Source organism: Leptonychotes weddellii, chromosome 7, assembly GCF_054177405.1.
Source record: "Leptonychotes weddellii isolate Sample4059 chromosome 7, ASM5417740v2, whole genome shotgun sequence".
Lineage (NCBI taxonomy): Eukaryota > Metazoa > Chordata > Mammalia > Carnivora > Phocidae > Leptonychotes > Leptonychotes weddellii.
Window position 1 is genome coordinate 37,753,258 of NC_138375.1, and position 27,030 is coordinate 37,780,287.

The 27,030-nt window shown below is 49.6% G+C and overlaps 1 protein-coding gene across 8 annotated transcripts in view; it reads left to right on the forward strand.

Annotated features, from left to right (window-relative positions):
* The window catches only part of ABLIM3 (actin binding LIM protein family member 3), a 109,249-nt gene that overhangs the window by 54,166 nt on the left and 28,053 nt on the right, over positions 1-27,030 (forward strand). For all 8 annotated transcript variants that reach the window (XR_014146937.1, XR_014146935.1, XR_014146934.1 and 5 more), the window contains 3 exons: positions 3,066-3,192; positions 7,169-7,262; positions 14,760-14,847. Coding sequence is in view for 1 of the 8 variants with exons in the window: in XM_081826148.1 (XP_081682274.1) it covers positions 3,066-3,192; positions 7,169-7,262; positions 14,760-14,847 (309 nt within the window). In the remaining 7 variants the exon portion in view is untranslated. The remainder of the gene's footprint in view (positions 1-3,065; positions 3,193-7,168; positions 7,263-14,759; positions 14,848-27,030) is intronic.

The window sequence follows — 27,030 nt, forward strand, 5'->3', positions numbered from 1 at the left end:
TTTTTTTTTTAAGATTTTTATTTATTTATTTGACAGAGAGAGAGATAGCGAGAGCAGGAACACAAGCAGGGGGAGTGGGAGAGGGAGAAGCAGGCTTCCTGCCGAGCAGGGAGCCCGATGTGGGACTCGATCCCAGGACCCTGGGATCATGACCTGAGCCGAAGGCAGACGCTTAACGACTGAGCCACCCAGGCGCCCGAGGTAGGTTATTCTTATTGCATAAAATAAGGGGCATCACAAGGAGTCAGGTCTCAGCACCATATAAAGAAGGCAGTCATGGAGCGCCTGGATGGCTCTGTCAGTTAAGCGTCTGACTCTTAATTTCAGCTCAGGCCATGATCTCAGGGTCGTGAGATCAAATCCCACACCCATCATGGAGCTTGCTTGGGATTCTCTCTCCTTCTCCCTCTACCCCTCCCTACCCCACTCACACACGCTCTCTCCCTCTCCAAGAAAAAAAAAAAAGGCAGTCATGACAAGTGTTGGTGAGGATGTGGATTGGTGCAGCCCCTGTGGGAAACAGTATGAAGGTTCCTCAAAAAATTAAAAGTAGAAATACCATATAATCCATCAATTGCACTGTTGGGTATTTTCCCAAAGAAAACAAAAACACTAATTTAAAAAGATATATGCACCCCTATGTTTATTGCAGTATTGTTTACAATAGCCAAGATATGGAAGTAACCCAAGTATCCATCGATTGATGAATGGATAAAGATGTGGCATATATATACCATGGAATATTACCCAGTCACAAAAAAGAATGAAATATGGCCATTTGCAACAACAACATGGATGGACCTAGAGGGTATAATGCTAAGTGAAATAAGTCAGACAGAGAAAGACAAATACTGTATGATTTCACTTGTATGTAGAATCTCAAAAACAAAACAAATGAACAAACAAACCAAAAAAGCAGAAAGAGACCCATAAATACAGAGAACAAACTGATGGTTGCCAGATCTGAAGGGGAAGAGGGATGGACAAAAGTTGGTGAAGGAGAGTGGGAGGCACAGGCTTCCAGTTATGCAGTGGGTAGGTCACGGGGATGAAAGGCACAGCGTGGGGACAATGATACTCTATATCATTGAGCGTCAATGATACTCTAATAGTGGTGTGTGGGGACAGATGGGAGCTACACTTGTGCTGAGCACAGCATAAGGTATAGAGTTGTTGAATCACTATGTTGTATGCCCGAGACCGATATAACATTGGGTGTCAACTATACTGTAATAAAAAAAAAATCAGATAGGAAATTAAAAATGGAGTTACAAAACAAAACAAAAAAGAATAAACCTTTTTGTGATACATATTTTTAAAAATGAAAATGAAAAAAAAAATTAAAAAGGCACTCATGACAATTATGCCTGTCCAAAGGCAAAGTGGGCTTCCTCAAAAGGGGGTGAGCTTCCTACCCCTGGAGGCAATCAAGCAGTCAAGAATGCTGTAGATTCCTGCATTAGGTGGGACTGTGACCAAGTGCTCTGCGAACTCTGAGCCCCTGTGGAATTATTTAACCCTATCAAGGAGACCAACAGACACAAGTTCAGTATTTGACCCCTGAGCCCTCAGGTTCTTCTATGCTGAGCATGGGCAAGTCACTTCTATAAAAGGAGAGGGGGGTGCCTGACGTCTCAGGCATTACATTACATTCTAAAGCCTGTGATTACCGGGATGGAGACGGTTAGAATTTTTCCGGGAGTGAGGAAGGAGAAGAAATCCCAAAACTATTCTCCCAACCCCCATCTGAAGGCCTGGGGCTTGAAGCATTTTGCAATCGGCTACCCTCCATCCCCCAGCCTGTGCTAAGGGATATTAGAAAGGCTCTAGGGAGCCAAGAGGCGGGAACTGTGGGAGTTGCCTCGTCCAAGCACTTCATCAGGGCCCAGACCCCCCCCACAGTTGGCTGGGCACACCCCCTTCCTCGACAGGCGGACGCATCATCTTCTCTCCCAGGCCTGGCTCCCAGCTGGACATGAGGGCTTCCAGCCAGGCTCTCCCAACTTGATATGCAGTTTCTCTTCTCCCCACTGCTCCAAAGTATACATCTGTCTTGTGGCGCCGATAGAGAGGCTTGTCCTCTGGTAAACTTTGTCCCATGACCCTTTCCTCCTCCAGAGTGGGCCATCCGGTTGGGTAGGCCTGAATTCCCAGCATCTCCCAAGTACCTTGGATGCTGGCTCCATTTCCTGCCCCTCCCCAGACACGGATTGAGCAAGAAGCAGATGCCCCGCCCCCACGTTCTGTGGCCCTGGTGCGCGTTCCAGGGTGATGAGGATGGGGAGTGAGAACATCCCTCTGGTTTGGGACGGTCTTACCAGATTCTCTAATCCTTGGGGAGGAAAATGTTTGGCATATTATAAGCATGTTGCGGAGGGGGCAGGCACGGTAAACTCTGTCCTTTTCCTCGGTACTATGAGGCCCACTCCTTTATACTCATCCAGCAAATATGATCTGAGTTCCTACTATGTGTTGAGCACAGCACAAGGCAAGAGAATAGATTTAACCACAAAACCCAGACAGGGTCCTTGCCATGGAGCATACAGCCCGAGGGTAGGAAAAATTAGATCCTAAGCTCCTCCCCTGTAGCAGTGCTTCTCAGACTTGGCTGTGCTTGGGGATTTAGGTGAAGTTCAGTAGGTCTGGACGGGTCTGAGATGCTGCACACCTGCAGACTCCGAGGTGCTGCTGGTGATGCAGTCCCCAGGGCACGGACAGTAGCCTGCTTAGTTAGCTGTTGGAGCGCCCGCGAGAATCGGTGCAGGGTCTGTCTGCGTGCGATAAACATCGGTCAGGATGACAGGGAATTTTCTGGGGGAGTCCCACCATGTCTTTCCTTCTCCCTCACACCAAGACCTCCTGTGCAGAAGCCAGAGCTCCGGGGAGGGGGGGCGGGGGGCTTTGCTTTCACCTGGCAGAGCTCCGGGCAGGTGTCCGTGCCAGGGTGGGAGCTGCTGTGGGAAAGCTGGTTTTCAGGGAGGGGTTTCCTTCACTTAGACTGAGACGATAGCAGTGGTCAGGGGGCCCAGGATGTTCTGCTCAGTGGCATCCTCTTGTCTTTGCAGACTGCGCTGGGTGCAAGGAGGAGATCAAGCACGGCCAGTCGCTCCTTGCGCTGGACAAGCAATGGCACGTCAGCTGCTTCAAGTGCCAGACCTGCAGTGTCATTCTCACCGGGGAGTACATCAGCAAGTGGGTGTCTCCCCCATCCCCGCCCGGCTTCCCCGACCCCCGCAGTATCATTCTCACCGGGGAGTACATCAGCAAGTGGGTGTCTCCCCGCTCCCCGCCCGGCTTCCGGGACCCCCGCATTCTAGTGGCCTGCCCCAGGGGGCCCGCACCTGAATCTCCCAGGCCACCTCCTTCCACTTGCCTCCAGCCTCCACCCTCCCACAGCCACAGACCGCACCTCCCCAACCCCTGGGCCCTTCCGTGCTGCCTCCTCTGCCCGGGATGCTCTTCCTGCTCCTGGATGCGTTCGCTCCTCCCCTCCCTCTGGTCTTGGTCAAGCAGTCAAGAATGCTGTAGATTCCTGCATTCCACCTAATGTAGGTAGAATGCAGGAATCTACATTAGGGGACCTGCTCTCCCCAGGCGGTCTCATACCGTCCCGGGCCACCTCCGCTCCCCCAACACCAGCCCTCACGGGGCCCTGTTTGTTCCCTTCACACAGGCTAACACCGTTTGCAGTCATACACTCATCCATGTTAACTTTTTTGATAATGATAATAATACCAGCTACCATTTACCGAGTTTTTATTACGTACAAAGGATATACTAATGGCTGTGTATGGGTTATCGCATTAAACCTCACAACTCCCCCTGTAAGGCGTCCATCCCCATTTTAAAAGCTGTAAAAACTGAGGCTTGAGGAAGTGAGTAACTTGCTCCATGATGGTATTTAATGTCTGTCCTCGCCGAGGTGGGGCCTCTGTTTGACCCGCTGCAGCCTTCAGCGCGAGCCCAACCCCTGGCCAACAATACAGTTGTTGAATGAATTGAGTTGCGATAAGATACAACGGACACCCGAAGCCATCAGCAGAGGGCTCCACCCCCAGTGGCTGCACAGAGCCTCACCAGACAAACCCCCCGCCTTGCCACTAGACCCTAATGACCACATGCCCATACTCAAGTATGTAAAAGAAGTGATGGCCACAGCCCCTCACAGCGTTGATGTTTTATGACCCAGACACTGCTGAGGCGGCATGCTGACCCACTGCTAGGACGTGGTGAGCGCGTAAAGCTGTAGCATGTATGGAGTTTGCTGTCAGGAGAGTGATAGTCTAATAAGGGAGATAAACTAGATACATAAAGAATTATGGCACTAGGAGTTATGTGATAGGGAGCGCAAGAGTTTTGTTCTTTAAGACCCTTTAGATCACAAGCGACAGAAAACCCCGTTCAAACTCACTTAAGCAAAAATGAGTTTATTGACTCAGAAATAGGAAGGCCAGAGGCCTACTGACTTCCAGCACGGCTGAATCCAGGGGCTCAAGGAGGTTACTGGCACTGCAGAAGTCTGTCTCTCTCTCTCTCTCTCCCCCTCCCCTTCTCTCTCAGCTCTCCCTTCCTCTGTGTTGGGTTTATTCTCAAACAAGCCCTCCCCAAAGGGTAGCATAGATGATCACCGGCAATTCCAGGGGTTCATTCTACCAGCGTAGCAAGCCCGGCAGAGAGACAGAGGCCTCTTTCCCAAGGACCCCAGCAAGAGCCCCATGGCTACCTCTGCTTTGGCTTGGGTCACACTCCCATTCCTGACCAATCACTGGCCAGGAGGATGTGAATCCTAGAGCCAGAGAGCAGCCCTCTGTGACCCACAGTTACTGTGAGTGGGAAGGAAAACCAGGCGAGGCTATGGGCAGAAAGGGGACATGGATGCCACCAGACAGCACTGTCTGGGTCAGAGGTCCAAGTGACAGTCTGCAAATATTCTGAGAAAGAAGGGAGCACTTCTAACTAGCAGGGAGTGAAATCTGGAATCTGGGAGAGCTTCACGGAAGATAGCGCTATTTGAGCCAGACCTTGAAAATGAGGGTAAGATTTGAAAATGCAAAGAAGGAAAGTTTGTAGGCAGAAGGCCCAGCCTGGGCAAGGGCAGGCTGGTGCCTGACACATCCATCTTGTTGGCCAGGGCTCAGACGTGTGCGCGGGTGAAGCAGGGTCCAAGGCTGCAGAAGTGAGCTGAGGTCACATCACCGAGAGCTTTGAATGCCATGTTAGTAGGAGCTTGGCATTTCCCTCCGAGCCTGCCAAATAAGAAGTGCCCTTAGTGAGTCACCAGCCTGAGTCCTTGAGTCTGTGAGCCTAAGTCAGGGGTGTAGGGTTTGCTCAAAAGAGCTCCTCTCAGGAAGGCCCAACCCCCATTGCCCATTCCACCTAAGGCCTCTGCAGCCTGGCTCTGGGCTCTTCATCTGGCTGCTGGCAGAGTGGCGGGCACTTAGAGGCACTGCCTCTGGCATTGATGCCCGGGTTAGAAGCCCGGCCTCCGTGACCTTGGCAAAGGACTAACTTCTCTGAGTCTATGTCCTCGTTTATAAAAACAGGGATGAGCAGACCTACCTCGTAGGGTGGTGCAAAGGCTCAGACATCATACTAGTAAGTGTCTAGTCAATACTAATTTGACCATCTGCCTCTTTTTAGAATCATGGGGATTTCAAATTCCCCAAGGCCTCCCAATCCATGGGTCCAAACGAGGTGGGGTTGGCATTTATACACAAATGTTGTTGGCGCATTGTACCCACCTCCTGACAAATGACTTTGTCCCCCTGCAAAGTCACCCTCCCACACCCACGTAGTGTGGAAGTGTTGGCAGGGGTGGGAGGAGGCTTGTCTCGGGGGCCTTCCAACAACAGTCTGACCGCTGGCCTTACTGGGCATTGGTCATCACTGCTCCCTCCCCCTCAAGAGAACACACGCTCCCTGCCACACAGGCTGGGCTCCCAGCAAGCCCAGCATGGCAACAACTTGGAGATGGAACAACTGCATGCCTGTCCTTCAGGCCTCTCTGCGTCAGCTGGTTCTGTTGCACCCAAAAATGGGGGAAGTGTCCCTCTCTCCTCATGGACTCATTAGCAGCACAGAGCCGTGTCGTCAGATCTGGTCCTTAGAGCCAGGCAGGGCCCAGAGCTGGGGTGAGCTGTCTGACGTCCCCAGCTACCTCCATGTCCTCCTTGAAGACCCCTCTCCGCAATCATGGAGATTCCTCTGGCTGCCATTTGCAGTGTGCTCGCTAGAGGCCAGGCACTGAGCCTGAGCCCCGGGGCACACGGCAGCCATGTCCTTCCGGCCGCAGGACCACCTCGGGGAGGACCCAGACCGCCTGGGTTTGAATCCAGCTTCAGGTCCTCTGAGTTGAGTTTTCTCATCAACACGATGGGGAGACTGATAGTTCTGACCTCACAGGGCTGCCGTAAGGATTCAGTGAAATCATCTATGTGAAACGCCATCAGAGAGCCTGCCACACACCGAGAAATCAGCATCAGTGGCTATCAGTAGCAGAAAGTAGTGTAAGAATAATTTACAATAATCTTATTACTGCCTGATAAGTTGGAAGCACCGGGCGAAAATGAAACACATCGGAAGTGGTTAGGGTAGGTTCCACTTATCGCCTGACCCGAGAGCACAGTCAGATGATTCCCTCACTACAGGTAAAATCTTTTATCAGATGAGGAGCCCTGAAGGCTCTGCACAAAAATTGACCCCATTGATGACTTCCTGGATGGGGCTGGGAGGAAGGAGAAGACTTTTCCCTTTATGCCTTTGTAATGTGCCAAATGCAAATACTACCCATTCTAAATAAAATAAAACTTCATACATTTTTACAAGAACCCTTTGGGATAAAGAGAAGAAAGTGGGTCTGGAGAACTTGTGGGGGAAAAATAGAAAGGGGAACAGAAAAGGGATATCCATGGCCAGCAGCCCAGACCGGTGGCTCCCAGGTGCGCTTGGGGAGTTTGCCAAGAGGCAGATTCCTGGGCCCCCCTCCCAGGGGATCTCTGATTCCATAGATCTGAGGGGTGTCTGGGGAGTTTGCATTTTTAACAAACTCCCCAAGTGTTTCTAATCTTGGTCCAGTCACCACTGGCTGCGGGTCCAGGACCTCACATGTGACACCCCCCATGGACCACCCCCCCCAACTTCCTCTCCCTGTGTGGATTTCCTCTTGCAGGGATGGCATTCCGTACTGCGAGTCCGACTACCACTCCCAGTTTGGCATTAAATGCGAGACTTGTGACCGATACATCAGCGGCAGGGTCTTGGAGGTGAGTGGGTCCAAGTAACTGTGAAGATGTTTGCACAGGGTGGCCTGTGACTCCAAAAGGGCGTCACTGAGGACCCCTCGTCCATAGCACCCCCCCTCCCCTGCTGCCTTGACCTCAGCTTAGCTTGCTACATGACTTGAGCGGATAACTTTGCGTCTTCGGACACCCCTAAAATGAGAAGCTGGACAAAATAATTCCTGGCTCGGGCGCCTGGGTGGCTCAGTTGGTTAAGCGACTGCCTTCGGCTCAGGTCATGATCCCAGGGTCCTGGGATCGAGTCCCACATCGGGCTCCCGGCTCAGCGGGGAGCCTGCTTCTCCCTCTGACCCTCTCCTATCTCATGCTGTTTCTCTCTCGCTCGCTCTCTAATAAATAAATAAATAAAATCTTAAAAAAAAAAAAATTATTCCTGGCTCCAAAAATGCTGTGCTGGGAATATCAGTGGCTTCTCTGGACTCAGACCCAGATAGATTACTGGGGAGGGACAATTATGGTTTTCTTCCCAACCTTGCTAAAGGATGGAAGCCATTTTTAATTTTTTAAGCATTCGGTAATGTGCTGATTTAAGAACCAGCTTGTCTAGCAGCTTGCTCCCTGCGCCCTGCTTTGGCTGGTCCATCGCCATGGCAACAGCTCTCCCCTGCCTCCGATGCACAGCTAGCTCTGCCAGTAACAAGCAACCCGCGGCACCCTTTCTGAGCCCCTGCCCCAGCTCCCTGTGTGTCGCCTTTGCTGGCCTTCCTTCCCACACCCTGTGGGCCCAGAAAGCTGTCTTCCTATGCTTTGGGACCACCCACCTTGAGGAATTAAAAACAGGAAAGAGTCTGGTGCAGAGGACAGACAATAGCCTAAGACCAGGAACAATTGGGTTCAGATATTGACTCAACTGCTAACTCATGCTCACATTTGGGGTGAGTGTCTTTGCCTCCCTAGGCCTCAGTTTTCCCTTCTGACAGTGGCTGGGGGACGGCAGACTGGGGCAGCTCTTGCGAGCAAAATCATTAATTGTGTCAAAGCTGTCCAGTTGGTGGTGGTCACCTGCAGTCAGCCCTGTGTTGAGAAGGATTCTGCAGCCACATGTGGGCCCAGCAGGAGAGAGTGTTGTAACCAGGGAAGGAGGAGCCCAGGAGATGTACTGAAGCTGAGCCCCGAGGATGAGAAGGAGGCTGTGTTCTGATGCCCTAGAGGAAGAAGAGAGCTTGACCCATTCAGGGAACAGAGAAAAAAAGCCAGTGTGGCTGAATTATGTAAACTGGGGTTCGGGGAGGATGGTCTATCACACAGCGCATACCACATAGAGCTTTGTAGCCGTTTAGGAGTTTGGATTTTGTAGTAAGTGCAATGGAAAGGTATTGGAGAGTTTTAAACTGAGGAGCAACGTGGTAAGATTGTAGGGAGTCAGAGAGAATAAGATAAAGGCACAGAGCTGATAAACCATTAAAGCTTTCCAGGGAGCAGTAGGGGTGAGGTGTGGAGGAGAAGGCAAGACACAGGAGCGCAGCTAGGGTGTTGGCCCCAGTTTCCCAGGGCCCCCATTCCAGGGTGAGGAGTTTGTATGGGATTCACTGGGCAACAGGCATTGTGGAAAGACTGAGCATGAGCGATCCCCTTAGAGTTGCTCCTTAGAGATGGATGACGTGATGGACACGGGTTACATTCGGAGGAAAGATACTGGAAGTGGGAGACAAGCGAGGAGGCCATGACACCGTGGGCAGGACTCAAGATCTATAGTAGCAGCAGCCAGAGCACCCACCTGCCTCCCGCATGATGGGAGTGGAATTCCCATAGCTTTGCAGTGGGGCCACGGGTAGACATGAGGATTGAAGGAAAAGAGGCCAGAAGTTGTACCAAAGCATCAAGCCTGGATGAGAGGAAGTCTGGTGCTGTTCTCTGTGGAACTGGGGGTGGCAGGGAAAGAAGCTGATCTGGGCAGAAACACAGTGAGTTCCATTCGGGACAGGTTGTGATTGAAATTCTGGGAAGGTTTCAGGAAGGCAGTCAGAAATGTGGAGCAGAGCTCAGGAACACAGCTCAGGCGTGGAAGGAATAATCTCAGAAAGGCTAGGATTTGCATAAGAGTCAGCACCAGGGCAGTCACCGGGATTGGGGGTGGGGGGGAACAGAGGAAGAGAGAGAGAGGAAGAGAGGGAGGGGGAGGGAGGGAAGAGTGGGCTGAAGGCAGCCTTGGGGAATAACTACTTATGGGCTCGGGAATACTGAGGAGTTGTCAGAGAAAGAGGAAGAGCTGTGAGGGGAGAATGGGGGCCAGGCCACAAGAGGACAGCGCTTCAGAAAGGAAAACGAGGTCCGCCCGCTTTGGTCAGATTCTGTAGAGCAGTTGAGGACTATGTGGGCTGAGGAAAGGCTGGTGACGGGGGAGGGAAGGTAACCTTCAGGACAGTTTCAGCTCTGCAGGATTATAGGGGTTATAGGCATCTGCATCCTAGTGGGGTAAAGGGTCCATGGGATGAGAGATCATAAAAGCAGACTTTTTTAAAAAAGATTTTATTTATTTATTTATTTATTTATTTATTTGAGAGAGAGAGAGCATGAGCGAGGGTATGGGCAGAGGGAGAAGCAGAGTCCCCACTGATCAGGGGGCCTGAGGTGGGACTTGATGGGACTTGATCCTGGGACTCTGGGATCATGACCCGAGCCCAAGGCAGACACCGAATGGACTGAGCCACCCAGGCGCCCCAAAGCAGACTTTTCTTTGGAAAAGGAGGAAATTTGGATCACACGCAGGGCTGCAGATGGGAATTCATCCCAGCAGTTCCAAGCTGCTTTGAAACTGTGTCTGCGGTGGCTGTCTTCTCCCTTGTGTTACTGTGTTTTAGCATCATGGGAGCCTCCGTTCGGGCTGCTGTTGTAACCAGGTTTCTATTGATTCCATTTGTACAAGACTCCATTAGCATCGTGGACTTATTGATTTTTTTTTTTTCTTAGCGCTGGAAGAGACTTTTAGCTATTAACTAGTTAACCCTCCTCATTTTACAGATGAGAAAAGTGAGCCCCAAGACGTGTGATGTTATTCCAAGGTCATACACAGTGTTTCTGGTAAAGCGGGAGCTAAAATCTAGAACTCCAGACTCCTATATCCCATACACGTGCCCACAGCTCTCAGCCACTCGGGGAGGGGGGGCGGGGGGGTGTCTTTGAGGTCACATGAGGTGATGACCTACATGGTTGGAGTAGAACAGACTTGGATTCCAATTTTACCACTTCTAGCCATGAAACCTGAAGCAAGTCACTTTCTCCAAGACTTGGAGTCTTTATCTATCATGGCGAATTCTATTATTCAACTTCTGATGGATATGTTAGTGTAAAATAATAGAAAATAAATATATTTATTGGTCTCTGCCCCCAGTTCCTAGCACAGGGCTCCTAAAACCTTTGCAATGTCCTAAGTGTTAAGAGCACTAGGAGCATCTTTTGTTCTAATATTTGTCTTTGACTCGGCTTCCTGACGCAGAGTTCCTAAATTTCCTGGAATTTCCTGGGTGATCGGAGTATCTTTTGTTCTAATGAGGGGACTCTAGGTGGGCTCCTGGAGAGCTTCAGGTTGGGGGCTGATCACCAGGAAGACCAAGCCATGATTGGAAGCTTGGAACTTTCAGCCCCACCTCCCATCTGCCAAGAGTGGGAGAGACAGGGGCTGGAGACTGAGGTAATGGTGGATCATACCTATGTGATGAAGCCTCCATAACAGTCCCCGAAGGATGGGGTCTGGAGAGCTTCCAGGATGCTGAACACGTGGAGGTTCTGGGAGAGTGGTGTGTGGGGAGAAGGCATGGAAGCTCCGAGCCTCTTCCCACACACCTTGTCCTACAAATCTCCTCCAGCTGGATATTCATCTCTATCCTTTATCCTAAGTAAATGTAAGTGTTTCACCGAGTTCTGTGAGCTATTCTAGCAAATTATCGAACCCAGCCTGGGGGTCATGGGAACCCCAATTTATAGCCAGTCAGCCAGAAGCACAGGTTACAACCTGGGACTTGGGATTGGCATCTGAAGTGGGGGAGGGGCAGCCTTGTGAGCCTGAGCCCTTAACCTGTGGGGTCTGACGCTCTTTCCAGGTAAATAGTGTCAGAACTGAGTTAAGTGGTAGGGCACCCCGCTGGTGTCTCAGAAAATTGCTTGCTATGGAACAACCCCCCCCACCACACACACGCACACATCTAGTGTCAGACGTCTTATGAGTAGGGTAGTCATGTGAGAGTAAAGGACACATACAGGAGTGTCTTTACAGGTAGTAAGGACTTTTTTGGTTGCAAGTGCAGAAATTATATTCAAATGGCTCAGGCCAAAAAGGAAATTTATCAGCTCCCATAATAAAAAGCCCAGAGGGAGGTCTTGCTTCAGGCGCAGCTGGATCCAGTGCTCAAATGAATGCATTTGGAGTATCCTGCCATCCTGGCTCCAGTTTGTCCTGTGTTGGCTTTATTCTCAGGAAGGCTCTCCTTCATGATGGGAGAGTTGGACACCAGTCGCTCCAGGCTTACATCCTATCAGACAGCATCCCCCAGGGGAAGGGGAGCTTCTCTTTTCTCATAGCTCAGCCCAGGACTGGCTCTCACTGGACAATCTCAGACCCGTCTCCAAACCAATAACTATGACCATAGAGTTGGAATATACTTATTGGTGGGGTCAGCCCTACTTAACCAGACGGACTGATGTGGAGAATGGGTAGTCCCACCCAGGTAAGGCCTGGTGCTGTTTCTGGAAGAAGGGGGAAGGATGTTGGCCAGGCAAAAATAACACTTGCCCACTACAGGGCCCAGGACATTTGCAGGGACACAATAGGTACGTAATTAAATTCCATTTCCCCTTTCCCATTCCCTCCCTAGGCCACCCCGCAAGTACTTCCTCAGTGACAGAGCTCAACATGCTGAATGACAGTCACACTTCTTTCTTCCTAGTCTGTGTCCTCTCCAAGGAGAACAACACTGTCCAGTACCACCTCTCCTGACCTCACTCTGGTTCTCAGCCCTCCCCGATATGCCCCGTTTTCCTGCACTGTTTTCTTGATTTCGGTTTCTTAACAGAGTGTCCCATCTTACCTCGCTGACTATGCTGGGTGCCGGCTTCTCTGGCAGCCTCCCTTCCTCAAGTTGCTTCCAAGTTGTCGCTAAGATGGTGCGTGGCGTCTCTCGGCCCGGGTGGGGTGATGGGGCGTGACATTTCGGAAGATGCCAAGCTTCGGTTTTGCTGAGGCGCTGTTGCCTCCCTGGAAAACAGGTCTATAATTGAAATGATAAAGAGACACAAAGTAGGAAGAGGCTACTAATTAAACCGATTATCCCTGTCATGGTAGGAGAGAGACAGTCCCACGACATCTCAGCTTGGGAAAATAGCAGGCTCCTTCCAAAGTTTGAACACAGTTTGCTTTGATGATGAAAAGGGCATTTTATCATTGGTGGGAGCCACACAAAGCAGACAGAAATAAGGAACACTGGAGATTTTTTGTTATTTTTTGAAAAATCTGCCCTTTCTTCATTCTTGCTAAGTTCTTAGAATAAATCAAGTATCTCCAGAATAGGCAAGCCCATGCCTACCCATCCACCATGCCCAAAAAAGATTCAGAAATAAGCCTTCAGCATTATTCAGTTATAATTTTTGAATTGGAAGGAACCCATTAGCATCCCACCAAGTGATGGCTTGGGAAGCGGCCTTTAACAATCCCCCAATATCCATCAATTTTCCTCAGGCATATCCCCCCAAATTCACCTTGCCCTAACATGCAAAATATACACTTGACTCTTAAACAATGTGGGGTTCAGGGCACTGACCCCCACACAGTTGAAAATCCACGTATCATTTTGACTCCCCAAAAACTTAACTACTAATACCCTACTGTTGACTGGAAGCCTTACCCATAACATAAACATCGATTAACACATATTTGTGTGATGTATGTATTCTATAACAGTATTCTTACAATAAAGTAAGCTAGGGAGAAGAAAATGCTATTAAGAAAATCATAAGGTAAAGAAAACACATTTACAGTGCTCTATTTGTTGAAAAAAATACTCACCTGTAAGTGGACCAACGCAGTTCAAACCCATGTTGTTCAAGGGTCAGATGTACCTTCAAAACAAGCCCCACCTTCCAGCCCCATCGCCGAGCTGAGTTCCTCCATATGGAGAGTCTGGAACCACCACTGAAGGACCCCTGCATACCAAGTCCTCTGGGCTGGGACTGTGGTGTCAGAACGGTCAGCGTGGAAGTGAGTGCTACATGGATGACCTGTCCTCCCGGGTGACCTGCCCTCCCGGGTCCAGCTGCTATTGCTCCTGGTTTCCAGTGACACCTAGAGGCATAACCTTCTCTGAGCCTGTCTCTTCCCCCATAGAAGAATTTGCAGCTGCAAATAATTTCCATTTCTATTTGAAGTAGTCGTAGGAAAGGAAAGTGGGAATAGTCAAGGGGGCTCGCCAAAACCAGACTGGGGTGAGTGGGGGATGGGGCAGACGTACTGGGGTGCTGCTGTCGCAGGCCCGGAGCCTCAGGGTTAGAGACTCTCTAGCAGGTCCTGCCTTTGTGGGGCCCATTTTTGTCCACCAAGCCCTAAAAACCTGTCCTTCACGTGCCACTCTCAGAAGTTTTGCCATGTCTATGGACCTTGTATATGAATTCTTACTTAATACTTTCATTTGTCTTTAAGTTGACTCACTTACAAATAAAAAAAAAAAACATGTAACAAGAAAACCAAGATCACTTGCTATATTGCCAGTCACCATATATATATATATGTATACATATATGTATATACACACAGATATAGCTCTAACTGGATTCTACTGCTTGTGGAGGCTCCAAGCCTCAAACGTATTCTCATTCTTAAAAAGGTAGGTTAGTAAGTTTCAGATAGATGTTAAAGACAGAGTAGCACCAAGCTGGTACTCTCTCCTTGAGAAAACCAGAAGAATTTGGGGCACCTGGCTGACTCCGAAGAGCATATGACTCTTTATCTCGGGGTTGTGAATTCAAGCCCCATGTTGGGTGTATTCAAATGAATAAAATTTTTTTAAAATGGAAAAATTGGCAGAGGACTGAAAAGGAGGTCCTTTTCTTCATTGATCCCATGTTATTAAATCCCAGGTCCATGTACCACTCAAAGTCACTCAGGTACCACTAGTGGTAAGGGCCCCATTCTTGGGGAAATGTTGGGGTGTCCTCAAAGCAAGATTGTTTCCTCATCTAGAAATGAGGAGGTGGGACCAGTGGCCTCCAAGGGGTCCTTTCACTGCCAAAATAGAAGTGCAGGGGTCCAGGGAAGTCCCCTGAACTGCCTTCGGGGACCCATGGTATGGAGTCACCAAGCTTCCTGGGTGGGCTTTTAGATGGTTCTGGACTCCCCTAGGTTGACTCCCAACCAACCTTAGGGTCATGAAGTCACCAGCAACGCTAATGTGCCTAGGAGATGTTCAAGCCCAACCTGCCCCGTGCACAGCAGCCCCAGCTCTGACCTCCTCTTCCTTCTTTTTATTTCCACAGGCAGGAGGGAAGCACTACCACCCGACCTGTGCCCGGTGCGTCCGCTGTCACCAGATGTTCACGGAAGGAGAGGAGATGTACCTCACAGGTAAGCAAACCTGACCTTCTGGAAGGCATCGCTGTCCACCCGCGTCTGTAAAGGCAGATACAGTCTCCTTCATTTCAGTGTTATCTTTGTTTTTGGCTTGTCCTCAAAATTGCAATTAATTCGCCCCTCTCTGGGTGGTATGGGAAAGTTGCCGGTGTGGCTAATACGAAGTGACATGTAATCTGCCTCCCGTCCCTGTGCGCCTCCACCCGCTGCTCAGCTGGCCTGCCTCCAGGGCAGGGCTCTGAGCAGACTCCCCTGGCTCCGCCTGGGCGCGGGAGCGGGAGCAGAACCAGGCCAAGGGGTCAGAGAACCTCACAAAGATGCGAGTGTTGCGGGACGTGCTCAGCATCACAGCCCCTACCCCACCTCCCTCTCCCGCCCCCCACAACTCAGAGCGCCACCACGGGCTGCTGCTCGGGTCTCCCCTCAGACTCTTGGGGTACACGAAAAGAAATGGAAGGGAACCAGCAGTCTCCAAGAAGCAAAGAGGGACTGGTCTCCCTCTGCCACCTCCCAGGGCCCAGCCCTCTGGCCCCAGGCTTCTTGCCCGTCTCCCACTCAGTCCCCAGGCTCTGTTCTAGGCTCCAACCTCGGCGCAGTCCATCCTCCCAGGATATTGTAGTGTTCTCGGCGGATCCCTGTCTTCAGGGCCCCTGGCTGCCCACCACTGTAGGTACCGGCATTTCAGCCTAGCGTTCAGGACCCTCTCACTGAGGTCTCAGACTGCCTTTCTATTTCCAGCCTTGAATAAACCCAACATTCAGCTGTCAGAGCCCGAGTGCAATTGCCTCTCCGTCCACTCAACAACCATTTCTTGAGACGCTACCTTGTGCGGGCTCTGCCCCAGGGTCCTTAGTGAGTTCCAGCCCCAGCCCCACACGGGGTGGGGGGGGCCCACAGTCAGGAATCCCACAGATAACCATCCATAGTGATAAGCTTCATGAAGGGGGCAGGTATGGGACTCTGAGAGCACTTAATGTGTGGGGTGAATGTCGAGGAAGATTCCTGAGGAAGGGCCAGGAGCTGGGACCCAAAGGATGGGCGGGCTGGGATACGCCCCCTGAGGGGACAGAATCTGCCAGGCTCTGAGGCGGCTAAGGAAACGGCAGGCGTGGGAGACCGTAACTGGGGAGCAGATGAGGTGAGAAGTCAGGCAGGGCAGGGGGCAGGGGCAGACAGCGAACTCATGCCCTGCTGCGTCCTCGTTGTTGCTCTTTGTTTGCCTGCGTCCTGGCACACTCCAGTCTCCCATGCCCTCGTTTGGAAATCCTGCCATTCTAGCCCCAGGTGGGTCACTACCGACTTCATGACCCCCTCAGGTGCCCCTGACCCCGCCCACAACTTAACACACTCCCTCCATCCCGGTCCCCTCCAGCTTGCAGTGGAGTCCTTGGCCTTCTCTGGGAGACCTTTTGCTCCCGACGTTGACCCCACTAAGTACTCCCTCTCCAGGTGGTCACTGTTGGCTGGTTAGTTGGCTTGCTGGGTGATTAGGCATGCCCAGATGTTTGAGTAGCCACAGGCGGGCCCCTCCTCCACATTTCCCCACAAGGCAGAAGGCCTGGGAAGCAGTCACAGAGTGTGTCTCCCTGTCACGCTTGTGCTAGCCGCAGTGGCCCGGCCGCAAGGTCCCTCACCCTGCAATGCGTGCTTTTGCCTAGATCAGGGTTTCTCAGCCTTCCCGCCGTCGACACTTCGGGCCAGAGAAGTCTTTGGTGTAGGGACTGTCCTAGGCATTGCGCAGGGTTTAGTCGCATACCTGGCCTCTACCCTTCCAGTCGTGACAACCAAAAATATCCCAGACATCTGCCCTGGGGGGGGCAGGGGCAAAATTGTTCTCCGTGGAGAACCACTGGCCTAAATATAGTCAAGAGAATCTCATACCTTCTACTGGGAATGCTGGAGCAGGAATTCTCTGTTGGATTGGACTAGGTGACCATTTCTAAGATGCTGTTGAGTTTACAACTACCTACTTATATGTACAGTCAGACAGGCACTGGAGATGGAAGGGTCCCAGAGGTCACCCTAGACTATTAAGTAACAACGCTCACTGTATAGATGGGAACTGTGAGGCCCAGAGAGAGGTAGAGCATTAGGGGCAAACCGGCTTTATGACACCCACCCCAGGGCTCTTTCCACCTCACCTCCTGGGACCCAGGATCTGCCTGCTACTTACGTCCCTACAAGGACTGGACCTTCCTCTTTCATCAGCACTGATCCCTAGCGCTTCTGCTGCAGGACGCTGGGTTATGTGCTGGGAAGTCCCCCAGAGTCTCAGCACACTGCATGATGTCTTCGTGGACCCTGATCACCAAGAGAATCTGGACTGTGCACTTAGTTTGGAAATTCGTTGCATGGTATTTCTCTCCCCCTTTCCTGATAAACACATTTCCTAGTGTTGAAACTATTCTCTCACTCACATCACTAGAATAATCAACATCTTTATCTCCCTGCTTGAATTCCCAATCCTAATCTCCCCATTTGGTGCCTTGAATCCTGGCTCCACTGCTTACTAAATTTTTTTACCTTGGGCAAGTCTCTTAACACTGAACCTCGGTTACCTAGCCTGGTAACTAGGTAGAATAGGCTATTAACAGTCCCTACAAAATATGATAAGTTCATGACACATGGAAAGCTCTTAATTCATTCATTCGTTCAACAAATACCTGTTGAGCACTGCCTGTGTGCCCAGTGCTCCCTTAACAACCGGAGATGTAGCAGTGAGCCGGTCTGGCAAGTTCTCTGCCCTCCCGGAGCTCACATCCTCGTGTATCAGAATCTTCTAAGCCTTGCTTCTGGCCAGAACTTCATAGAATGCTGCAAGGGTTAAGTGATGAGGTGAACAGCTTGGTGATCATTCGAGAGAAGCCACAATCAAACCTACCACAGAGATGCCTGCAGGAAGTGGGAGATATTTTTGGTAATGAAGAAGGGCCTGTCACCCTCCTCCTTAATTATCCCCCTTCCTACCCTCCTGGCTCCTGGGAGAGTGGGAGTAATTGCAGGGTGTTCAAGGACCTGCCTCAAGGGATGCTGTGTGATTGTACAGTGAGGGGGACCAGGCCATCCCATGCTAGAGTCATGCTGACTCGGGCTGTGAGTGTCTTAGGGGTGGCAGCAAGAAGAGCGTTCTGCTACCACTGAGAGCCGGGCCTCTGATTGTCTCGGATACCCTCCCTGGGTGGGGGTACCAGGACTCAGCATGATATTCCCCAGAAATGGCAAGAAAACTCTCCTCGTAGGCAGCACAGAAGTGAGGAGAGCCAGGACTCCTGAGTTCAAGCTCCAGCACTTCTGTGGATGCGCTGTGACCTTGAGAAGTGACTTCCTTCTCTGGGTCTCTTCCTTCACCTGCAAAATGAGAATAATCATTCTGTCTCTCATTCATACATTCAAACTGGGGCCATGCTATGTGCCAGGTTCTCTGTGATGTGCTGGGTGCTCAAACATGAACGAGGCAGGAGTGCTTGCTTCCTCGGTGAAGTTCACTATCAGGAGGGGAGACCGACTTTAATCAAATAGAAGCGTAAATACAACAACAAGCTGTGATAAATGCAGAGAAGGCAAAGCTTGGGAGCAATGGGAGTGTGTTTAGAAGGCTCCTGATCTAGTTCTGGGAGGTCAGAGGAGGCTCTGCTGAAGAAGGGAAATTTCAAGCCAAGATCTTGGAAATGAGTAGGAGGTGGGAGGGTGAAGAGGGGAGGAAAGATGGTGGAGGCGGAGGGAGTAGCAGGTGCAAAGGCCCTCGGTGGGAGGAAGCACCATGCGGTAGAGAAACGGAGGCAGGCCCACACGCCCTGCCTACAGAAGCAGGTGTGCTCCACAAGGTCCTTGTGAACATCAGAGAGAATGAATGTGAAGGTGCTAAGGGCCCCGTGAAGCAACATACGTGAGAGAGAGAGAGAGAGCGTGAAGAAGGCTGCAAAGTTTAAAATCCCGGTCTTGTCAGTCCTGTAGCGGACACAGCGAGGCACTAGCAGCCGCCTCGGGAGGTTCTTCGGGTCAGTTTGTTTGTGTTTTAATTACTGTGTGATGGCTTTCTGATGAGCTCTAATTGGGAGAAGGCTGACGTCTGTCAAGAGAAGAACTTCTGGGGCCCCCCGGAGACCAAAGCAAGTTTTCTTTTATTTGTTTTCAGTTCTGCTGTGCATTCAGTCTTTTAACTGTTTCTGTAAAGATGCCAGATTTCTAATCTGTTTGTTGTCCAAACCCTTCATTTGGGCTTCACCAGGGAATCACATCAGTGATTTTGTGCAGCAGAATAATAGCCAAGATGCTGCAGGTTCGAGCAAAACATACTGAAATCACGAAGGTTACAGCTGCTGGATCGGTGGGAGTTTTTCTAAACTCAAAATGTGGCTCATGAGATAGATTTTGGTTTTATTCTAAAAATGCCCATGCCCAGGGAAAAGGAGAAATAGACTTTGTTCCTCTCCTTCTTTCTATGCTACATACACCCCTGTTCCGAGGGTCTGAGAGAGAAGGACGCTGGGAGCCCAGGAGCTGGGCTGCAGAGTTTTAAACAGGTCCCTGTTAGCATTCGTGTAGTTAACGAAAACCCACAGGCAGGAGATCCTGACAAACCTTGCTCTGCTAACGGAAGAAGTGTAACAAATTGTAGGTCCTGCTAATAATAATAATAGGCCATCAGCCGATATTCGTTGAGTACTTAGAATGTGCCAAGCACTGTACTGAGTTTTAAACGCAGTCTCCCATTTTATCCCCACAACAGCCCTGTGAGCCAAAAGCCATGAATATCCCCATATTAGAGAACAAGAACGTTTAGAGAGGTTATGTCCCTGGGCCAAAGTTAGCTGGCCTATCTTACTAGGCTTTGTTTAAGGCAGTTTCTCCCATTTATTTTCAGAACTCTTTTCTTTTTAAAAATTTTATTTATTTATTTGATAGAGAGAGAGAGAATGAGCAGGGGAGGGGCAGAGGGAGAAGGAGAGGAAGAGGGAGACACAGACTCCCCGCTGAGCAGGGGGAGCCAAACGTGGGGCTCGATCCCAGGACCCTGAGATCATGACCTGAGCTGAAGTCAGACACTTAAATGACTGAGCCACCCAGCCGCCCCTCTTTCCAGAATTCTTAACCTGTGGTTTGTAGTTGGCCTTCTGAATCCAATGAATCTCCTAGAAATGGCTTGTCAAAGTTTGCATGTAGGTATATTTCTCTAAGGAGAGGGTCTGAAACTTTTTCAAATTTTCAGAGGTGTCCAGGGCCCAAAATCAAGTGAGGAGCCTCAGTTCTGTGTTAATGCAAATCCAAAACAGAGCCCTGAAAGCTTGCCTTGATAATTACCCCCAAACCTTCTTTTCTATAATGGAGTCTATTTCAGATCACATTTCTTTTAGTTCAGACGATATAAGGTCCTGGTACCAGGAGGTGTGTATTTCCGGCACAGCTGGGGACACCGCTGACATATCGCAGAGGCTTTTTCCTCTGACAAGTACCTTAAAAGAGGTGCATGGAGCAAACAGATGTTCGAGGCAGGTGCCTCCCGTCATTATGGATTGTAGAACACCAGCCCTCAGTCATAATCTGCGTGTTTCATCAAACCACACTTCAAAAGGCACCAACGTACTATTGGTTGTTATAAGCTAGTAGTTTAGCATTGTTATTTTAAATTGGATCTCTCTACTGACAGCTTAGCTTGTAGGAGTAATGCTTTAAAACTTTAAATCTCATGTTTCCCCAATCCTGCTACATAATTTTAGACTCTTCAAACATATCCTGTTACTGTACTAAACTGATATCTCCTAACGTCTGAATCTACTAAGCGTATTTCACTTTAAATAGACTACATTTTCATTTTGGATGAGCTGCAATATTTTTTTTAGATTTTTAGGGTTACCAAACATCTTGAATCCTATACAAAATATTATAGTGTAGTAGTTTAAAGTTGGTATTTTAAAGTCTGTTTGCAACTTGCTTCTTCTCTCCGGTAACCTCAAACTCGAGACAGTGTGGCCATATTCTCGCCAGTTACATGTCACATCTACTTCGCCAGCCAATTTGTCCGCGTTGGTCAGAATTAGGTCCAGAGGAGCAATTTCCCTGGCTGCCTCCTCTATTTCCTGGGAAACAAAATTGCCCACTGGGCAAGTCAAGAACTTGTCAGATACTCGGGTTTTCGCTCAACGAGATGTTTTATCAGTCTGGACTTTTTAGGCGGCAAAAACAACATTAGGTAAAAAGGGATTGATCATCTCACAGAACTGAGAAGCATCTAGAAGCAGCACGACGAGGCTGAGGAGCCTGCAGGGGTCAGCAGGTGGTTCTGCTCCTTGCTTCCTTCAGCGTGTGGCCTCACAGTCTCCGGCCCTGCTCCGGCTGCCTCCGTGCACACAGAGGGGCAGCATTCTGTGCCAGGTTCAGCACAGAAGTCCCCGAGAGACTCTGTGGAGCCTGACTCGGGCATACGTGCATCCCCAGGCCAGGGTGAGGAGACTGTGCTGGACAGCGCAGGACATCTTAGCTCCCTAAACCCCAACGTCCCCATCTGGAAACAGGGATAGCACTAGGCCCACCTTGCCAGGCTGTGGTATTAAGTGAGCCAACACGAGATAAAGGCTGAACACCGAACCTGGTGCTGCCAGGTCTGCCCGTCTGAGCTCACGTAAACATCCCGGAATGTAGAAATGGCCATTCCCCGTGACGCCATGCGCCCCAAATGCTGACTGTTGTCAATATTACCGTCATTATTAATTACGCTCAACATAGGGCTTAGCCTATGCGGTCAGTAAATGTTAGTTACCGTGGTGAGCGTTGACTTAAGTACTGCTGTTCTGTAGTATATAGCGTAAGGCCTGGCGTAGGCACTTGCTAAATATTAGTTATAATACTAACAATAAGAAGAAAGCTTAGTGGGTGACACATAGTAAGCACGTCTTGCAATTTAATTGCCGGCCTCACGGCTATGGTCAGCACTTAGTATTTCCCGTGAGCTGCTGTACACCCCCTCCCTCACCCTCCTCCTATCCTATCCTGCATGCTAACCAGCTTCCTGGCAGCTAAGCACTTTCTCCCTCCACCTCTTTATTAAGCTTCAAGCCCACTTGTCCCTATCAGCGCCAGGCCAGCAAATCTTTTCCACTTCTCCTGAGCTGCCCTCGTCCCTGGGCCCAAGCCCAGCCTCCCAGAGGGGTGTGCTGGCTGCTAAGGCGGGCTTCTGTTCTCCAACTCCATCCGCGCAGCCAGCCCTGTGCTTGCTGCAAGCGCCTCGCTCCCCCAGGCCAAGGCTCCCGGGAGTAGAAGAGTAAACACTACCCCCCTGCCCTCAGGTCTCTCGGGTACTCCTTTCCCCTTCCCCAGACTGGATCCTGGCAGAGATTTTTTTTTGGTAGGGGAGGGTAAATGATGATAATCACAACAACTGACATTGCATAGTGCCAACTCCAACAGACTTTGTCCTAATGTGCTCTACGAATATAAACTCACTACTGCTCACAACAGACCTCTGAGGCAGATGCTGTTATCATCCCCATTTTATCAGTGGGGAGACTGAGGCACAGAGAGGTAACTGATTTGCTCTCGACGATGCAGCTAGGAAGTGATTTAATTGGCATTCAAACTCCGTAAGAATATTACAATAAATAAGGCATAGATTGCCTGATACATGGTAAAGACTTACCAGTACCCAAAATTATACTAAAGATGAGACGGCTGTTATTGTATGTCAGATTCAGCAGAAAGGCTCACTCTTCTCCCTATTGCTGAGTTTGGGACTTTTTAGTAATAAGTGAAGAGCAGAGTATCCTGTGGTCTACAGGAGCTGTCCACCTTCTTGGGGTAGGGAGTGGGGATTTTTTTGTTCGAGGTAAAATTCTCATATCAAAAAAAAAAAAAATTAACCGTTTTATAGTGTACAATTCAGTAGCTTTTAGGATATTAACAATGCTGTACAACCACCACCTCTAACTAGTTACAAAACATTTTCACCCCAGGGCGCCTGGGTAGCTCAGTCGTTAAGCTTCTGCCTTCGGCTCAGGTCATGATCCCAGGGTCCTGGGATCGAGCCCCGCATCGGGCTCCCCGCTCAGCGGGAAGCCTGCTTCTCCCTCTCCCGCTCCCCCTGCTTGTGTTCCCTCTCTCGATGTGTCTCTCTCTGTCAAATAAATAAATAAAATCTTAAAAAAATTTTTTTCACCCCAAAAGGAAACCCATACCCATTAAACTCTTCCCATTCCCCCTCCCCGTAGAGCCTGGCAACTTCGAATCTGCTATCTTTCTCTATAGTTTGCCCATTTGGGAAATTTCATATCGACGGAATCCTATAATACATAGGCTTTTATGTCTGGCTTCTTTCGCTTTAGCATAGCATAATGGTTTCTAGATCCATCCATGTTGTCACATGTATCAGTGTTTCATTCCTTTGTATGGCTGAATGCTATTCCACTGTGTGGATACAGCACATTTGTCTGTCCAGGCAGGGATTTTAAAAGAACCATTCCAAGCTCCTAGCAAGTCTAGGTCACAGAGGCTGTGCTGCTGACATACAGGCAGAACTTTGAGAAACCTCACCGTGCTGTGGTCAAGAGAAATCCAGGGAAGAAACCTGCTGTGAGAGAACACCCTGGCTAGCATCCGGGTTTGCAAACCCAAATGCCTGCTGAAAGGGACGAGAAGGGCCGGGAGGCAGACAGCAGGGAGGGTCACTGGTCATCTGCAGGGTCTAAAAGCATTCAGATACTGAAAAACGCTGTGCTGGGCAAATAGAACCTTTGGGTGGGCCGGTTTCAGTCACTGCTGTGTTTGCAACCCTGGCTGGGTGGTCTGGAAGACTGTGGTGCCAGGTCTGGCTTCGGCATCAAAATCTCCACTAATGCAAAAAAAAAAAAAAAGTTGGCAAATTGAACTTCAAGGTCCAGCAGAGAGATGGGTGGGTCCCCAAACATTAAAGAACCCCCAAAAATGACCCAAAATGTGCGGTGTGCTGTGACCAGTCGGAGAGAAAAGGCTGATGCTGCCTCTGCTAGGAATTAAGAAGAGCCTTACCACTGGCTGAGGGACAGCTTTGCAGATTCCCATCTCGGCCTCTGAGTCAGCTCACATGGAAATAGCTAATCCCTTCACTCCATAACTTTAACAGGAGGTTTTAACCACAGGACCTGGAACTGTCCAGGACAGTCTCAGAGGACAAGGGTATGACTCACGGAACCAGGAGTCTAACCAGACAAAAGGGTTGACTTCCTACAAGAAATTAAAATGTTCTTCTGTCTTATACAATTGGTTTCTTTATCCCATCACATTCCAAAGGAACGAAGTTGAAGTGTTAACTAGTATTCAGCCCCGTGGTTCTCCACTTTGGAGTCCTAAGTCACCCAGGAGCTTGTTAGTATCACAGATTCTCAGGCCCCGCCCCCAGGAGGTGACTTCAGGGGCTCCATGGGAGCCCAGGAATCTGCGTTTTACCAGGCTTCTGGACAACTGGGCCACAGCTCACACTTGGACAGACCCCAGTCTAGTGAATATTCTGATAGAAACTCACTCTGAAATTGTAGCCGTCAAATCAGAGTCTAGATTGTACTGCTTGTCCAAATCGCTGAGCCCAGCTTGGAGAACTCAACTGGCCTAAAACAGAATAACATGTTTCTTTTGTTTTATTCATTCACTCCATGAGTATTTATTGAGAATCTGCAGTCCCTGCAGCTGTATCTGCAGATAAGACAGAGGTGAATCCCGCTCCTTATAGAACTTACATTCCAGGCTAATTCATTGGATAGGGGCAAATAATTCATTTTTTTCTATACAGAGAAATCTGTGAAGATGAAAACACAGAATCTCCAAGAGTTGGGAGAGAAAGTAAACATCCATTAGTGTAAATACCTCATTATATGTCTCCTCTATAATATCCTTGCTGAGCATGTATCCACCCAATGTGTACTTACATACTTCCAGGGACAGGGAGCTCACTCTCAGAATGGACCCATTCACTCCTCAGACATTGAATTTTCTTTCCCTGAAACTTCTGCCCTTGGTCCTTGTTCTATGTTACAAGACATGCAGAACAAGTTCATTGCTCTTCCCGCAGAGAGGCATTAAAATACTCAAAACCCTTTTTCACTATTCTGCTAAGTCTTCTCTTCTCCATGGTGAAGACCCAGCCTTACGGCCTCATTTTAGGTCCCCTCTCCATCCTGGTTACCATCATCCTCTGGGTGCCTTTCATCCTGTGTCTCTTTTTAAAATACAGAGGTGGGAGCACCTGGGTGGCTCAGTCTGTTAAGCGTCTGACTCGGTTTCAGCTGGGGTCATGATTTCAGGGTCATGAGATTGAGCCCCAAGTCAGGCTCCACGCTAGCACAGAGTCTGCCTGAGATTCTCTCTTTCTGTCTCTGTCTCTCTCGTAAATAAATAAAATCCTTTTTTAGAAAAAAAGAAAATACAGAGGTGGGATCCAACCAGCCATTCATTTATGTCTTTAGGAAACACACTTGAGCCAGGTGCTATCTTAAGCTCTGGGGAGAAAGTGCATGGAAGAGAGTAACTCTGGATGCTGTCTGTCTGTGGCATGTCGTTGAGCTAGTGGCTAGTGCAAAAGCTCAGCCAACCACCATTTCCTAGGGGTCTTCATGAACAGATCACCTTTTCTTACCTTAATTTACCTAAGTCTGTTGCTCACAACCAACAGATTCCTTCCCTCTTTAGTTTAGATGCTATCCTGCCAACTCCCAAACTTCTGATTTCTTTTCATCTCTAATTATATTTTCTTTCTCCCTTTTGATTCTCCCCCCTCACTTCTTCTATAAACCTGCTTTCCTGTGAGCTGAGTGCTGAAGCCATTTGCGGCTCAGCTTTATTTCAGAACAGATTATGTGAGCAGCGTGGAGAGACCATCGAGTCTGACCTCCTCTCTTTACACATCATATCCCCCCCCCATGAGGACTTCTGCCTGACCCTTGCCCTTCATATGCCTCTTTCTCTTCATCTTACGACCTTCTTAGACATCTGTATCCCCCTCATCCGTTGCCGACAGTGACCTGTGACATAGGCTTCCTGCCAGAGCCAAGGGGATAAACAGCTCCTGGTGGATTCGGCAGCATCCCGGGACCCGGAAATGCTCTCTCTCGAAAACTCCCCGAAGCAAGGATCCCCACCCACCGCTTGGGAGCAGACACACCCTGTGACGGCCAGGCTCGCCGGAGCCGCAGTCCTGGAGTCCCTCTACTGGGCTCCGAGAACCATTGCACTTTACCTTAGCAAGCATTAAACTCATGTTGAATTACTAGGAGCTCACAAGAAAATCAGCCAACGAAACTGAAAGATCCCTATCTATCTCATAAATGACAAACTAGGACTAGAATTAAAAATTTGGAGATGAGGGCGCCTGGGTGGCTCAGTTGGTTAAGCAACTGCCTTCGGCTCAGGTCATGATCCTGGAGTCCCGGGATCGAGTCCTACATCGGGCTCCCTGCTCGGCAGGGAGTCTGCTTCTCCCTCTGACCCTCCTCCCTCTCATGGTCTCTGTCTCATTCTCTCAAAAAAAAAAAAAATTTGGAGATGAAAACAACCTCCAAGACTGTCTCAATCCCACCTCATTGTTATTCCAATGAAGAAACCGGGATGCAAGAGAGAATGTGTTAGGGGCCAAGCAGAGGCAAGAATCCAGGCTCCAGAAACAAGATCCCATGCTCCTTACCTCGGGCCTATCCTCTCTGCATCACGTTTCGGGGGCTGATTTTTCAACTTTACACCACCACCCCCATCACTTGGCCAGCATTCCAGTCCCGGGGGTTCCAGGCAACAAACCATAATGGAAAGTATATCCTAAAAACAAAGTCAGACAAACAAATACCATCTGGGTGCTCAGGAATCCAGCCATTTGCTGGCTCCTTTCCTTTTCGGGCTGGTAATCAGAGCAATGGCACCAGAGGGATAATATGTTCCTACTTTTCCTTCTAATCCAGGACACCTGTTTCTTCTTTGGGGAATGTGTAATATTTGGGGCTTCTTCTCAACATGTGACCAGCCACCTGTTGCTCATGCCTTTCCAAATTGGCCTCTCGAGTTTGGGGCTGGCCAACTGGACAACCCCCCCAACACACACACACAGACAGTAAAATGCAGGCATTTGCAATATACTAAATTTGAAGAGTCTGGAGCCTCTTAGGAATTAGCAGTTCAAGACAGTGCCCTCAAGCAGACTATACATCATGACACCTCCCCCCTTCAGTA